The sequence below is a fragment of the Trachinotus anak genome, unplaced genomic scaffold (genome assembly GCF_046630095.1).
Source record: "Trachinotus anak isolate AG129_WGS33_773 ecotype Australia unplaced genomic scaffold, CSIRO_AGI_Tana_v1 ptg000004l, whole genome shotgun sequence".
Lineage (NCBI taxonomy): Eukaryota > Metazoa > Chordata > Actinopteri > Carangiformes > Carangidae > Trachinotus > Trachinotus anak.
In genome coordinates, this window is record NW_027273855.1 from 3,155,127 (window position 1) to 3,171,552 (window position 16,426).

General features: G+C 41.9%; 1 protein-coding gene across 4 annotated transcripts in view; it reads left to right on the plus strand.

The window, feature by feature from the left end:
- The window catches only part of bsna (bassoon presynaptic cytomatrix protein a), a 159,232-nt gene that overhangs the window by 60,254 nt on the left and 82,552 nt on the right, over nt 1-16,426 (plus strand). For all 4 annotated transcript variants that reach the window (XM_071475277.1, XM_071475279.1, XM_071475280.1 and 1 more), the window contains exon 3: nt 12,569-13,843. In XM_071475277.1, coding sequence (XP_071331378.1) covers nt 12,569-13,843 — 1,275 coding nt within the window. The remainder of the gene's footprint in view (nt 1-12,568; nt 13,844-16,426) is intronic.

The following is a 16,426-nucleotide window of genomic DNA, read 5'->3' on the forward strand; positions in this document are numbered from 1 at the left end:
AGGAAGTGTTGATGTTTTTTTTGTTTTTTTTTCCACTCTCATGTTGGAAAACAATGTTAAACAAAACATTTATCATAGCAGAGTATTTTAACATAGTTTAAAACATGTCTGCAGAGCAACTTAAAGTAAATGAATCGTGTGTGAAGTGTGATGACCCTTTTTTCTATGCTTTCATTTATCAATTTCCTTTTTTCTGATTCAGTATTATTAAAATCCTCAGCATCTAATCTGTCAAAGTGTTCTAATTCTGTCAATGACTTACACAACTGTGTTTTCACCGTGATGCCATCGGCCTTTTTGCCGGTGCAGACAGGCCCTGTTAAAAGTCATATGAGAAGAAGTTGTGTTTTTTTTAAGTGATTATTTTGTTTTGGCACCAAAAATACATACATATATGTAACAACTGATTTTACTTGTTATATTAGGAAAAGCACAGGTGTTACAAATGACATTCATTGCTAATGGCTCCGTTCTAGTCCTGTGTCCCAGTGAGCCGTGACAGTGTGAGGGTGAATATGGACAATACCAGCACCCTGAAACTGCTAAAAGGAATTCAGCCATTTTTCATTTTATTATTTAGATTTGTGCTATTATGTGCTATTATATGATATATATACAACATATATGTAAACAGTTTTATATGAACCCCATTAGAAATTGGGACAATTTCATATATTGACATTTATGTCTAGCCCATACAAATTAAACTATGTTTATGTATATATGCTTATGTTGTTGACATATGTTACATAAATATACAGTATATCCATCCCAAGATTAATAAATGTTGATAAGATATATATTAGGGTCCAAAAGTCTGAGACCACTTTCTCAGCATGGGAAGGTAGACATGTATGATAATAATATATCCCCATATAGTTAACATATATGGCAACATCACTCTTGATATATTGACATATATGTTATATATCACATTTCTGTATGGGAGATATTATCTTGTCTTGCTTTTCTTGTATTATTTTCTTTTAGGTTTTTAGCTTTTATTTTGATATTGTTTTTGCTTTTCAGCTGTTCGTCATGTAAAGTATGAGGTTTTTGAAATAGACCAGCAGCAGTTTTGTCCAGCTGAGACTTTGGTTTGTCCTCTGGTGAAGTTCTTGTTTGTCATGGCACTTCAGAGACAGTCTTGTGTGGCCACTCCTTTTCCAGTTTCCCTCTTAGTTGTGTTGTTTCTGATGTTCAGTAAGCCTGTGTAATTGGGTTAAGTTTGTGTAAAATTCATTTGATGCTTGAGTGAACACTGCTAGATGTGTGTGCTCTGGTGCTGTGGACCAGTTTTAGACCTTGAGAGTGAGGTCATACTGGAAAGGACAGGACATGTTGGACCAGTTTACATCTTCAGAGTGTTTTTTGATTTAAGATCAGATGACAGTTTCAGTAGTCATGTAGCTGTGGTGGTCAAGGTTATGGTTCGGGACCAGAGAGTGCATTACATCAGTGGCTGTCCTCACAAGATATGTAGAAGAGGCGTGTGTTTGCATAATTAGCCGCAGAATCTCGGGGCTTCATCATGGGAATACTTCCTGGAACATCCTCTCTCTGTGTGGAATATTGATCAGTACATTAGTAAGCTGCCATGACTGCGAGCAGCCAGACAAACTGTTCACTCACTGGAGTCACTCACTGCCTAAGTGAGTGAAAAGTCAAGATAACATACAGCCAACATGTGTGTGTGCCCCCTGCAGATCTGATAATGTTACATTTCACGTGTTGTCCCTCCTCTCATACAGGACTGTGTAGTGTTCTGAGACTGTGGCTGTAGTAATTATGAGAGGAACACAGGGGAAAGTGTGGTTGGGATGGATGCAGCTGCGCCGGCTGGATTATATTTCATAGTAGGCACAAGAACCACCTGTACGCTTGCAGGCTACCTTTAGCTTTCCCACTAGGGGTGCCACCCTAGTTGAAGATAAAATGCTGCGTCCTGTATTTAATCAATATGGGACACTTGTTGTCCCGTATCCTGTGCTGTGAATAATATAATGTCAGTGGTTTGGTTTCTTTTATGCATAGAAGTAACCATGCAGTGTGGTGCACCCATGGCCCAACTGGAAGAGCACAGTCTTAAAGGCTGATATATAACCGCAGCAGTCTGGGCTCGAGTCCAGCTTAAGGCCCTTTGCTGCATGTAATCTGCCTTCCTCTCTAATTCTAATTGTAAAGCTGTAGTACACTGTACTTTTTTTTACCCTTGATACTTTTGGGTTTTAAGCACATGAAAGAGTGAGTATCAGCATCTTGAAATCTCTGCAAATGTTTGCAAAAGTCTGCATTAACCAAAGCAGTTTCTCATTTAGCTAAATAAACAGACAAAATCGTTAAGAAAAAACAAATGTATGCACAGTGCGCATCATGTACGGATGTATGGGTCAATAAAACACTGGACTTTGATACAGGGGACCATGTTGTTATTATTGTAACTATGACAACAAATGTCGAGGACGTAATTATTATTAACCCAAATCACCATCTTTTCCTAAACCTAACCAAGCCATGACTGTTATTATGGTAACCATGGAGATGAAGGTAGGTATTGTAACCATGACAACCAAGGTCTGGTATGCCAGCTGCCACAGGGGCACTAATTCAGGACACACTCCGATGGGTCGTATCAGAGGGTTGAAAAAAAAAAAACGATCAGGTTGGACGACTGGCTGAGTGTTCGATGTCACTGTAGATCTGATATTTATGGTGATATTTGGTCATTTTTAAACACATGTCCCATACAGTCAGGATGTCCCCAGTAAATTCTGTTTGTACTGACAGTGCCTATTAATTCCTTTGTGCATTCATTCATTCATTTCCACTTTATCCTGAGTTACCTGTCAGCTGATCCTGCGTCTACAGCTTCCACGTCGACTGAAAATGGCCTCAGGACAAATATGTCTCGCTAATGATTGGTTATGCTGAAACAACGTATAATACTCCTACCTCCCAAGAAGAAATCTGGCTGACATGAACACAGTGTCAGGCTGAATGAAGGAAGTGAAACGAAATAGAAATGTAATCTCTTTATGAAATTATTTGAAGACAGATCGCATACACAGCCTATTGCAGATTCAAAGTATTACGTTTCTTTTAGCTGAAAAAGAATTTAAAAACAGACGTAAATGTCAATCAAGGTCTAATCAGCCAAAATATGGATGGAGTCTGGGTGTTTAGGGGCTTTTAATACAGGCTACAATATTTAAAATATTAACACACAAATTCATAGTTTCTCTCATTTTAAAGCATCTATTCTCATCTTTCCATTAACTTTTTACATAAAATTGCTCCCTAAATAAATGTGACTCAGCCTAAGCAGTACATGTTCTCTCTTTTCTCGTTCTCTGTCTCCATGACTCCACATCTTACCTTCGTCCTCACCCTGCATTGCTGTAAACACTCCTACTGTTGTGTGTTTGCCCTCTCTCCCTCCCTCCCTGCCTCCCTCCTCCACCTCTGCCCTGAAACGCTGCACACCATGTTGATAGACGGGTCTATTAAAAGCTGTGTACATGTCACTACGTGGAGGTGCATATGGATTCTATGTGGGGTTGTGTAATGAACCACATGTCTGTATTCGTGTGTGTATAGGTAAAGAGTCTATGTGTTCATGTAGTGTGTTTCCATGACAGGAAAAAATGAGCAGCTAAATGAAAAAGAAGCTGTTTGTGGCCTGACCACAACAGCAACTTACAGAAACAACAGCCTCTGATGCTCACAGTGGGCTTCATTTACTCTACATGTGACATTTCCAGCCACTCTCAGCCAATTACAGCCAGTGGCTAACTGTCATGTAATGAGGGCGCCTATAACACACTGCACTTGTTTTTCTATTATAGACCTACCCCTGTTTCTCCATATTGAGTGAAATTATGCAATTAAAAAAAAAACAACACTTAGCCACTGTAATTCTTATAGAAGCAGCTGCTGTACATCACTGGTGCCTCTGCTTTGCTGCTTCACCCCACACTGTTCTCTAGAGCCGGTGTAGATAGACTCAGGTTTGCTGATGCTTTACCAACACAACAGCTTTAACTTTGCATGCTTTAGAAATAGTAATATTAATAGTTAATAGTAATAGTTAATATTTTGTAATTCTTGTTATAAGAGATGCTGCAGTCTCATAAAATGTTTTGATGATTGAGGGCCAACTTTGAGAACTGCACAAGAAAAGAAACGATCACGATCATGAAGTTTTCAGTTAAAAGCCAGCATGTTTTTAAAAAAAAATAAAGATTGAATTAGTTGAATCACCAGTTCTTACCAGACAAGGACGTTACTGAATAATTCAGCAACACTCTGGATTAGATTACATTTTTAATATTCAACATTATCAACTTTTTTGTTTCTATTTGGGAAGTGGATATTCAAATTTAGAAAATAATAGGAATCGGAGAAAAAAAAAAACTTCCCACGAGTGTTTGTGATATAGCCTGCACACTCAGCCTGCAAAAATACTGCCAAGATCTTTGATTAACACTGACAAGAGCTCAGCGCTTCATTAGGCTCATGAAAACAGGCAGTGACACCAGCAGTGACTAGCGTTAGCATACAGTGTGCAAAACAGGCCTGACCACGTCACCTGATCAATACACATACACAGGATATTCATGTCATAAAAAAAAAAAAATACACTGGAAATGATGCAGAATAGGTAATGAAAAAAGGGAAGTGAAATACGTAATAAATAAATAATAAAAATTTGTGAATAACAAATAATAAAATAAATAGAAATAAATACAAAATATAAAGAAACTGAAATAAAATAAAAATTAAAAAATTAAAGAAAGGAAGACGATGTGGAAACAAACAAAAATAATAAAAGTAAATAAATAAAAGTGCTGTTGTGTGAGTCCTCAGTAAAAGACACAGAGCCACATCAAATACCCTGGTGATCAGCACAAACACAAGAACATCAATAACAGATCAACAGTCTTAATCACTTGGAGACACCACAGCTCTTTGTCATGGTCTTCCTCACCTCCACCGCTCTGTTGTTTTGCTGTATTAGGACCCCTGACTGTGTGTTTACATCCCCATGTGAAATAAAACAGATACTTATTGTATCTGTATGTATAATTAAAGCCAGAAAATATAGATTTTCTCAAGGAGCTGGGTCACTGGTATTTATTTCAGCCTTGTTTCACAATATAATATATGCTGCAATTTAAATTATATAACATGTAATATATACTAGGTGCAGTAATCTCACCTGCAGCTTGACATATGCCATAGAATATGATTTTGTGCTACTGGTAGACTCAAGCCTGAAATGAAAGGAGAAAGCAGAGTGTGCTGGTGTGCATGTGTGAGGCTCCTTTAAATCTGCTGAGGTGCCCTTGAATGAGGCATTTATCATCCAAACGCTCCAGTGGAGCCACCAGCAGGACACAAGTGTGCCTGGGTGCACTGGACACTGTGGAGGTTATATGTGATGGTGAAGGAACACTGTGCATGCCTGTGTTCACCGCAGCTGTTTCCCACATAAACAGCTCAGTACAAATACAGCTACGAGAGTCACTGAGATGTAGTTTGCAGTGGTTTTTCTGTGTGGAGTGAGATGCAAAGGTGAAATGTCTGCTGATGCTGCTGCAGACGTTGTTGTGAGTCACACCTCGGGCTTTCTCCATGAAACGCCGCTAACACCTGTTCGGTGCTCGCAGTGTTTGGAGATCTGTGATGTGAATATTTCATGTTGACAGCTGGATGCCGTGAGAGCGCGCTTTCGCGTGTGACTGGGTTTCAGATCCATGTCACACTTTGCGTGTGACAGCCACAGGAAATAGCTTGTTCTGTCATCGAGGCCTAAAGTGTCAAACTTTCTCTTTTTCTTCCCCTGACAACAGATCAAGGTTTAGTGTGTGTGTGTGTGTGTGTGTGTGTTTGTGTGTGTGTGTTTGTCTGGGGTTTATCCACCTGTACAATCACATTGGACGACAACAGAGAATGAGTTGACATCTTTTTTTTTTCTTAATATAAATACTCAGCTCCACACTGTGTCGTTTGTGTAAATTGTGTTCACCAGATGCTGTTGTCATCAGCTTGTTACTGTAACTTGACGTTCTAATAACTATTTTCTTCATCAGTGGTGATTAGGAGAAAAAACGGCAGCGACAGAGATGATCACAAGACAGACAGGGGAAGAACAGCTCTAGATTTCCTCCTCCGTGCTGTTTTAGCTCTTTGACTGGATCTTGGTCCTCCTGCCTCTTTCTGTGTCTCCAGGCTAATTAATGACAAATTAGATTAGAGTGATTGTAAACTCTGCTCCATGGAACTTCCACTCGCCTCTTCCACTCAAAAGTAGAGCTGCATGATATGAGCTAATTATCATATTACAGCTATTTTGACACATATTACAGTTGGCGAGCAGTTTTATCCCTGTGAATGTTTCACTCTGCACTCTGCTAATCTGTGAAGCCAGCTGATACAAACAATGCACTTATAGTTATTCAAGCAAAGGGCAGTTTATTGAATCTTTGTAATTTGCCTCCTATGCCTGGTTGCACTTGTTCAGCTGCCTCTAGGACACACCAAGTGTCTTATGCTTCCAGTTTCAGCTCACTGCAAACAGAAAAAACAAGTGGGTGCTCATCGTGTTTCTAAAAAAAACAAAAAAAAAAAAAATCAAACTTCTTCAGCACAAAGTCAGAAAGATTAAAGAGTCCTGCCCACAGTGGTGCGGCAAAGACAGCAGAACAGGATGTTGTAGATTATAACTTGATGTTTTAAATCTCTAAATCCTTTTGTGCAACTGCACACAAATTACTCACAATATGTATTGTGGTTACACACGCTCACTTGTCTTGCTAGAGGACTTTTCAATAATGTCCAGTCTCTCTATTATTCCAACAGTGATTAAAATAGAGGTTGCAGTAATTTTTCTGGAATAATGAAGCTTGAAAAAGGCACGTTTGAATCATTATGCTCCACGTCAAGACTTTATTTTCACAGTCAGATACTTTTGTGGTGTAAAGTGATACCAGCTGCAGTATCTGTTAGAATTTGATCACTATCAAATGCATTCCTCTCTCCGTGTTTCACCATCTGCTCAGCTGTTTAACACCTGTAGACCTGCTGAAATTAATCCAATTGACAGTTCTCCTTGGTGCGTGTTTGTGTGTGTGTTAGAGACACAGTACTGACAGAGTTCAGCCTCTTGAATAGATAGACCTGACCCCAGGTTAATAATTGTTGCAAGAGGAGCTCAGATCTGTGTGTGTGTGTGTGTGTGTGTGTGTGTGTGTGTGTGTGTGTGTGTGTGTGTGTGTGTGTGTGTGTGTGTGTGTGTGTGTGTGTGTGTGTGTGTGTGTTGGATTGGGAGATTGACTCTGTCTGTGTGAGTGTGTGTGGAGCGGTGAATGTCTCTGTGGGTGGACAGGTAAATGGAGAGACAGAGATATAAGAGAGTGACAGCAACAGAGACAGAAAAACAGGGAAGTGATGGAGGAAGTGAGAGTAATCCAGAGCTTTTCAGAGTAATGGCGTCCACAGTTCTTTACATGTATAGCTCATTAAACAAAAGTGCTAATTACTGCATCAGACAAATGTGGGACGGTGACGCTCTGTCTAATAAGTCAAGATTTCCTTCCTCAACTATTTCTTTTTCACAGCATGCATTTAACTGCTCAACATAAAATAATATATAATAACAGTAATAATAATGTAATAATGTAATAATAGCATATTGTGTTTTGTCAAAACTCTGGACACAAAATACGATTTTAATACAGTAAAACAAATATTTATAACATATTTCAACATCTACTCTGAACTACAGTGTGTCTGATTGTGATGGTAATGGTAAAAAAAAAGAAACTAAAAATACACTAGAGCTAATTGGAGCTAATCTGGAGCTGCAAGGATTAGTCTATTAATTGATTAGTTAGCAAGGATTTGTCTATTTATTAGTTTGGACATTTGTTAAAGCAATTTTCTGGATGTACTCGGTGTTTTGTGTGCAAACCTGACTCCAGGTGTTCAGGATAAGTTGCTATTCACAAAATAAAATACAATGTCTATACTGCGTTAAGTGCCTCTTACAAGCGGAGTGCTTTTAAATGTAAACCTCAAATATATTAAATCTGTGGGCTTTAAATTTGGAAAGATGAAAATTTAAATTTCAAAGATTTTCAATTAAGAGTTCTACAAAACTGCTACAATGCTACAAAACAATCTCAAGAAATGACTTATTCACTGCAGTTTGTTTTCATGAATATTATTAAATTTAATGACTCCAGTCGTGCTATGTTATTTCACAAGTGTCTTCTTCCGTTTATGCTATTAATCACACTTCTGTGTTGTATGCATAAGAGGTTTTGAAACCTTAAATGCAATTACACAAAAGCAGGCAGAAATAGACTCATATTTGCTTCTACACAGATGAGTTAAAGAAAAATACTGACTTTTTTTCTGCTCGGTAAAGCTGCTGTGCTGGTTTCCCTCTCTGTAGTGTGCAGAGTCAGCATCACTGGAGATTGTCAGGGCTCATTTTCCTCCTTTCAGAAAAGACATTTGCAGCCATTTATGTTTGTAATAACTTTCACAGGCCTGGAAATTGCCTGAGCTGGCCGACACACCACCTGCAAACTGACCGGGAGAAATGTGAACCGTACGCAGGCGGTAGCAAATGGGCTATAACACAAGGTGATGTCTGTACTCTCGTGCTTTGAGGTGCATAAGACACCTGTCGAAGCTGTCCTGTGACAGGCTTATCAGTCTGTGTCCGAGCTCTGGTTTCAACATTCGGGTCAGGACTCCTCAGTGGGCCTGAAGGCAGTTTTGAAGGGTCAGATGATGGCGACTGATCATAAACAGTGTTGGATGTTGTCTGTCTGTGTTTTGTCTCAGGCTGCAGGCTGGTCTATTATTAGACAAGACTGGGACATCGTGTGAGCTTCACTGACCCTCATCTGCAAACACACGTACTCTTTATGTAGTACTCAGTTATTCTATACACTGTTTATTAATTCAGCACTAAGAATTTATTGTTAGTACAGGAGAAATGAAGGGTACTGTTATTTTAAAGTGATAGTTTGGGTTATTTAACGTGGGGTTGTGTGAGGTGGTCATGCATAGTCATTGTGTGCTACCTGCAGTAGATTGGGATCAGCGCGCTGCCGGTTAGGAGACCAGCAAGTAACTAGCAGAGCGGCGTGCTCCTGTGCACGGGGTCGCCCACAGAAACAATCCAGTATCTGTTTAAATGGACACTTCATTTAGAATATTTTCAGCACTTTATCTTCTCGCCAAAACAAAGTGAAGTTTAGCTCTTTGTGGTTCACTCAGCTGACCTGTGGCTGCAGCGTAATACGGTGCACACTGTAGTAGGAGTACAGTAGTTAAGCCACTGACAATATGTCGTAGCAAAGGACAGTGATGTTTTGACGAGAAGATAAAGCAGCTCATTGCTCTGCTAGCACGCCGTGTTCCCTGCTGCCTCTCTGAACTGGCGGCGTATTGATCTGAATCTACTGCAGGTAACACACACACACAACTATGCCTCACACAACCCCACATGAAATAACCTCAACTATCACTTTAACTAATAGTTTGATATTTTATCCTGTTCTTTGTCTGTGCAGCTGAGGAGTTTTTCGTCTCCACTCACCTGTGGCACTGTCCAACTGGTTAGTCACTGCGTTAACCGTCAACCAGTCGTCCAACCTGAACAACCACACAGCTCGTTTTTTTTCAACCCTCTGATACGAACCTTAGGAGCGTCTCCTGAAATAGTGCCCCCTACACAGGCAGGCATACCAGACCTTGGTTGTCATGGTTACAATAATAAACACGCTGTATTGAAAGTGGTTTACAGTCTGTTATATTTTCAGTAGCGACATGCTGCTTGTTGACCAACTATTTTTCACCTTTAATTGGTTAAAGATTAAATGAGAAAAAACTGAGGCTGTTAATTAGCCGAGGCTGTTTTCTGTTCAATTCACTGAGGAATCACACTTTAAATCAGAGGTGTGTGCTCTTTAAAAAACAATGTCCGAGGGCACTTAAAGTTTAGTACAAGTACCAACAACCTTGGTTTCTAAATCAACAAGGTCAACAAGGATTTAAAAACTAGAAATAAATAAAACCATTGGATTTAAGAGTAAGACCTGGTGCTACAGTTCTCTGTAGCTAATGCTTCATCACTGCAAACTGCTTATGTTGAGTTAAAAGAAAATGGTGTGATCCAAAAAACATCAAGTGCAGAGCTGCAGACACAGGTTTGGAGATCTGTGTCTACTCGTAGCTGCACTAAAGAAACCTAACTATCTAGTCATACAGGAGGCTTTGGTTTTATTAATTTAGGTTTTATGTGTCTGTGATCTGAATACAGTGGATCTGACTGTGAACACTTTTCATTGGAACTATACTAAAGACGTATTCCTTATGAAAACTGTGCATAGATAAGAAATGGGGAAAGCCAATGGAAAAGCAAGTCACTATTGAATTTTTCAAACGCTGCGTGACTATAATATATCAAAACCCAAACTAGCTGCATGACTATACAGCGCTGATGAACTGACCCTTTGCTGCCCTCAAGCCCTCCTCACCTGTTAGTACCCAAGCTCAGGTGAAAGGACTCGATGGTTAAACCACAGTGAAGCAGAAGTGGATATTCTGTGCTGCTGTGCTGATGATTAAGCTTGACATGATGAGAGCTGAAGAGCTGTCTGGATTAAAAAACTGCTGACTCCTTTCCTTCTGCGATTCGCTCCCTCTCCATCCTCTCCTCTCCCCGCTCTTTCCCATCCCTCCATCCCTCACTTTCTTCCCTCATTTCTTCAAGTTTCTCTTGTGATGCTGGTTATAAAAAGCAATATAATGGGATAGACAGGGACTTGTTAAAATCAGATCTCTCCTCTTCTCTGTCTCCCTATCTACCTCTCCTCATCTCCCTCTCGCCATCTTCATCAGATGTAATTATGGCAGCACAACGTGGGAGGAGGAGCCTGCACAGCAAAATTATACTTTCAAATCTCCTTCCACTTCAGCCATTCAGGGAAACGAGACCTACATTTTCAACCTGATCAGAGAAAGTACAGAAAAAAACGTGAAAGATAGAGGGAAAAAATTAGAAAGAATGTGAGGAAGAGGAAAAAAAGGGGGGAGGAGAAGCAGGGAGGAGAGGAAAGACAGCTACAAAGAGAATATGTTAAGGAGGAAAGGAGGATGTCAGGCTGTAGCCGCTGAGTTAACAGAACATGGGATCAGTAATGCTGTCAAGCTAGAAATTGCCAGACAGCAAAGCAGGCTGGGACAGCACAGTGGGAGGAACTGCTTAGTTAGGGTCCGTGACTGATGCACGCTTTTATTCCCTGTGCCTTCCACATCTTCCCATACCAACTTGTCCCATAGCATCTTGCAAAAAAAAAAAAAAAATTAGGAGGGAAGGGAGGGGGGGTTTAGTGCCTAGCAGGCAGGGTGATACAGTACATTTGCGCATTGCATTGTGGGAAGGAAAGGGGATGGGAGAAACGCTTGAAACGTGCAGAGATTTACTAGCTTAGCTGTGGCTGCCAAGGAGCTAAAATAGCACTATTTATGGCAGCTGGGTCGCAGCGGAGGATGCAAAGCTACAGAAGGACAGACAGGACGAGAGCAGGTTGACACAGCTCACGGAGAAGCTGTGTGTGTGCTTTGCAGTCGGGAGAAATTAGAGAGCCAAGCGAGGTCCGGACACAAGGGAGTATCAGCTCTCATCTGGAGGAAGAAGAGGAGGAAAGAGGAAGACAAGAGAGGAGGAGGAGGGTGATGGGTGATGTTTTAGTTTTATTTTTAGATGCTGAAGGGTGTTGTGCAATTCATTTCATTTGACTGTGTGCGTCTCTCATCATGCCTGTTTCTGTCTTTGCTTGTGTCCGCACTTGCCCGTGTGGATTTATGAGTATGTGTGTGTATGTGTGTGTGTGTGTGTCTGTGAGAGATGTAATGCTTTTCACTCAGGTTGTGGTTTCATCTCGGCAATCACTCAGTGCTGCAGTCAATTTGTGGTTGATTTACTTCTCTCTCCCTCTATTTCTGGTTGATTGCAACTATTCTCTCTGCACTTGTGTTTTCCACGACAAGAGAGATGGACCATATTCTATGTGCAGTCCAAATGCACTGTCTCTATAATCTGCAGCTTTGAACTTGGATGACTGAATGCAGAGTCTGTGTCGTTTGGATGATAAGAGACACTGGTGCATCCTGTCTGAGTCAACAGTGACATTTAAAGTAATCAATAGCAATCAGCTTTCAAAAGGGAAATGAATGACTTATAGCAATGTTTTATGTCAAAGACTGTCCTCTGTCCTCTGTCAGTCTTTGCTTCTGATGCTCTTTCTTTTTCCTGCTGTCACTGCTAAGACTTTTCTTACATCACGAGACAAACTTAGAACAATCTAACTCCTTCAGCCTCACTCACACATGTTGTGCTGTCCTGCATGGTTCACACCTGCAGAACCTTATTTTAATACTAGTCGAGATCCCTAAATGTCTGGCTGAGGTTTTGGGAATTTTAAGTAGGAAAAGTGGATTGTCAGACGTTAAAATTACATTGAACTTGTCTGTTTTCCGTCTGCAGGTCCAGGAGTGGTTGTGTCTGAATTGTCAGATGCAGAGAGCTCTTGGCATTGATATGACCACGCCTCGCTCGAAGAGCCAACAGCAGATTCACTCTCCGTCCCACCAAGCCAAACCCATCGTCCAGCCTCAGCAGCCCGCACCTCAGCCAACACAGCCGGCAGCAGCAGCACAGCCCAAACCTTTGGCACAGACTCAGCCCACCCAGCGACAGCAGCAGCAGCAGCAGCAGCCACAGTCTCAGCCCTATGGCCAGACGCAGCCCTACTCCCAGCCCCAGCAGTATCCCCAGTCTCAGTCCCAGACCTACCCTTCGCCCCAGCCAGGGCCGCAGACTCAACCTCACACCTCCCCAGGCTTACAGAGACACCCAGGCCCTAGTGGCCCCCAGACTCAGACAGGGCCCTCTCAGCAGGGCATGAGGTCCGACCCGTACTCCCAGAGAGGTCCCGGGGCTCCAGGAGCTGTCGGAGGTCCCACAGGAGGCCCCAACCAGCCTGGTGGGCCACGGATTCCCCACCCCGGCGCCGTGCCCCTCCCTGGATTGACCAAGGCGCCCTCGCAGCCCGATTTGGGTCGTGGTTCTCCAATGCACCAGCCAACGGCGCGACACCATGACCAGACCAGAAGCGCTGGCTCCTCACCGGCCCACAGACCTCAGAGTCAGGCCCCTCCTCCTGCCCAGGACGGCCTGACCAAACTGTTTGGCTTCGGAGCGTCGCTGCTCAATCAGGCTAGTACCCTGATCAATGTTGACCCTCTGCCCACTGCCTCCACCCAACCAAGCCCTGCACGAGGGAAGGTGGTGTTCAGCAATGCAACACCTGACAACAGGCAGCAGCAACAAGGGGCCGCTGGCACCAAACCATTCGGGATGGGAGGCCCTCATGCTCCAACTCAAATGGGGGGCCCTCATGCGCCGAGTCAAATGGGAGGTCCCCAAATGAGTGGGCCGCATGCGCCGACCCAGAAGCAGCAGCAGCAAACCACGCCCCATCAACAAGGAATGCCGCAACAGCAGTCGCCCGCACATCATCACAAAGGGCAGCCAGGACAACAACAAGCACCTGCTCATCTGCTGAAGGCGCCGCAGAAGCAGGAGCCCTTGGCCCCTGCGCCCGCTCCAGAGCCTGTGAAGCCTAAAGTGAACTGTCCTCTCTGCAAAACGGAGCTCAACATCGGCAGCTCTGACCCGCCCAACTACAACAGCTGCACGCAGTGTCACAGCCAAGTGTGTAACCTGTGTGGCTTCAACCCCACACCACATCTGGTGGAGGTAAGAGACACACACACACACACACACACACACACACACACAGATAAGTGTGTCAGCAAGCAAACTTGTTTCACAATATGTTGTATTCATATATTTAAGAACAAAACACACACACACAGACACACACAGACACTCTGAGTCATCTCCTCCCAGACAACTGATACCATTCAGCACAAATCAGAAATACTATTCATTCCACTGTGGGACCTTCTTCCTCTTCACTGTGTGGATGCAGTTAGGCCTGAAGCTCTCTTTTCTCCATCCTTACTCTTTTACCATCATCATCAGTGTTTATAGGCCTGTGTTTCATTTCAGATTTTTTTTTCTCTTTTTCCTTTCTATGGTAGTTGTACTTCCTTTTGTGCTCTCTCTCTACATTTCCATCCCCTCTCTTTTTCTTTCCTTTGTACCTTTAGCTCCGTCTGTCCTTCTGTTAAATGCAGCTTTTACTCACAACTCCCACCAGCCGTTCTATCTCGCTCTTTACTGCATAACTCCACACTTTCTTGTTATTTACTGTCTGTGGCTGAACGCTGTATCAATACACACCTTGCACCTCTGTACTTGGACGTAACTGAAGTTTATTTAGTCTCCTTCCATTCATTTCCCCTTTAATCAATAATTTAATTCAAATTATTCTTAAGTGCTTTCATGAGTTGAATTAATCATTTAACTAATTAAATATTACCAATCATGCTTGCAGATTTCCTGATCACAATATTCCTTTATTCTGCTAATTTCCTTATATTTTGTTCTAATTCAGCCACTGATTTTTACAGGGGGACAAACACTGCTTACAAAATAGGCAAGGTGAATTTATTTGTATAACACAGAGGTTATTCAGTGTGCGTAACAGAAATAAAAGAAGCATGAGAAATAAAACAGTGTGAGAAAACTGATAATATCTTATTAGAGTTCATATTCAGTTACATGAAGATAGTGGAGAACAGAGCAGCTTTTAGCTTCTTCAGATTTGAAGTCCATTGGGAGCTGGTTCCAGCAGTGGGCAGCACAGTGGCTGAAAATCATTTCACCCTGTTTAGTTTAAAGAGGAAATAAAAAAAAAAAAGTAAATTAAAATAGTAGATTTGAGTCATACCATTTGTGGACATTTTAAACACAAACACACAAACAGGTGCATGAACATATTATGTCATGTATATAGTATCTTATCTCATTTTCTGTCAGTGACTAGTAGGAAACTGAGGCTACTATATTGATTCCCCTTTCGTCTGCCGTCCCCTCGAGCCATTCTGGTCTGTGTTTGACACACATTCCCACAGAGGAGATTAATAATCCCACTGACTGGTGCACGGATTCAAAATAAATATCTAGTAAGAACTGTAAGAACATGCAGGAGGCGATGTTGCACTTATTTGTGGCAGAATCCACAGGAACCGTTCATTAACACTGTCCTAACCCTAGACTGGATATGAAGATGGACGTAGCTTCAGTGACATGATCACTGAAGCAATAGGTTTCTGGAGAGTGGTTTTGCTGCTCCGCCATGGTGGTGCCTGACTCTGCCCAACTCATGGCTAAGCCACAAATGAGCAAAGATGTAGATGGCATCTGGAACCATGACTTCAGTGTCACTCACCTGTCACTCAAAGCAGCACGGCCTCAATTATGCAGACTGTTAAGCCTGAATAAAATTTAAATTTTAAATTAATTAGATTTAAAAAAATAAAATAAAAAAATTCACCCCCACACAGTTGTCATGAAGGGGGAAATTAGCTCTAGAGACCAAAAACTGTTTTTTGTACCAGGCTGCAAACATGTTTATTTCTGCTGTAAAGTTGAGCATTTTAACATGGGAGTCTATGGGGACTGGCTTGCTGTTGGAGCCAGACTCTAGTGGTCGTTAGAGGAACTGCAGTCTTCAGCTCTTCCATGTTGGCCTCACTCTTCAGCCCTGGAGGCTGCTGCTTGGTACTAACCCATGTGAGGTATCTATGAGGGTTGTTGAGCTGTTAAATGCTGATAAATCTGCACAGTGACAGTGACAAAGACAGCAGCAACAAAGCAGAACAACACTTCTAACAACTTGTCTTACTGCAACTGAGGTATTGATCAAAAGTCAAATGATGCTTCCTCAGATATGTTTTGAAAAACAGTCAAATGCAAAGATTCAGATCATCTTTTCTTAATGTGCATAATAATATTTATAACTTTCATGTCTGTGTTTCAGTTTACATCATGCAAAGTGAAGATATGCAAACCGTCAATTTAATCAGAGCTCCGGTGTCCACAAGGCGTTTACTCCAGACATAAGACAGACTAGCAAAACCCCTGTGTCACATCATGGCCTCCAACTGGCTGTTAGATGGGTGAAACCTCGAATCACAAAACACAGACATCCTTTTCAGTTCTGCTTTCTTTCTTCCCTCCAAAGTGATTCGGCTCATTCTCTCACCTCCCCTTTATCGATCCAGACGCAGGATTAGAGCTGAAGAATGAAGAGAGAGATGGAAGGAAAGATGGAATGGAAGCTTGTAAGGGAGGAAGTAAGGAAGTTTGAGGAGTTAAAGAGGGAAGGATGTCAGGGAGGGAAAATGATCTACTGCATAAGGATGCAGTAAA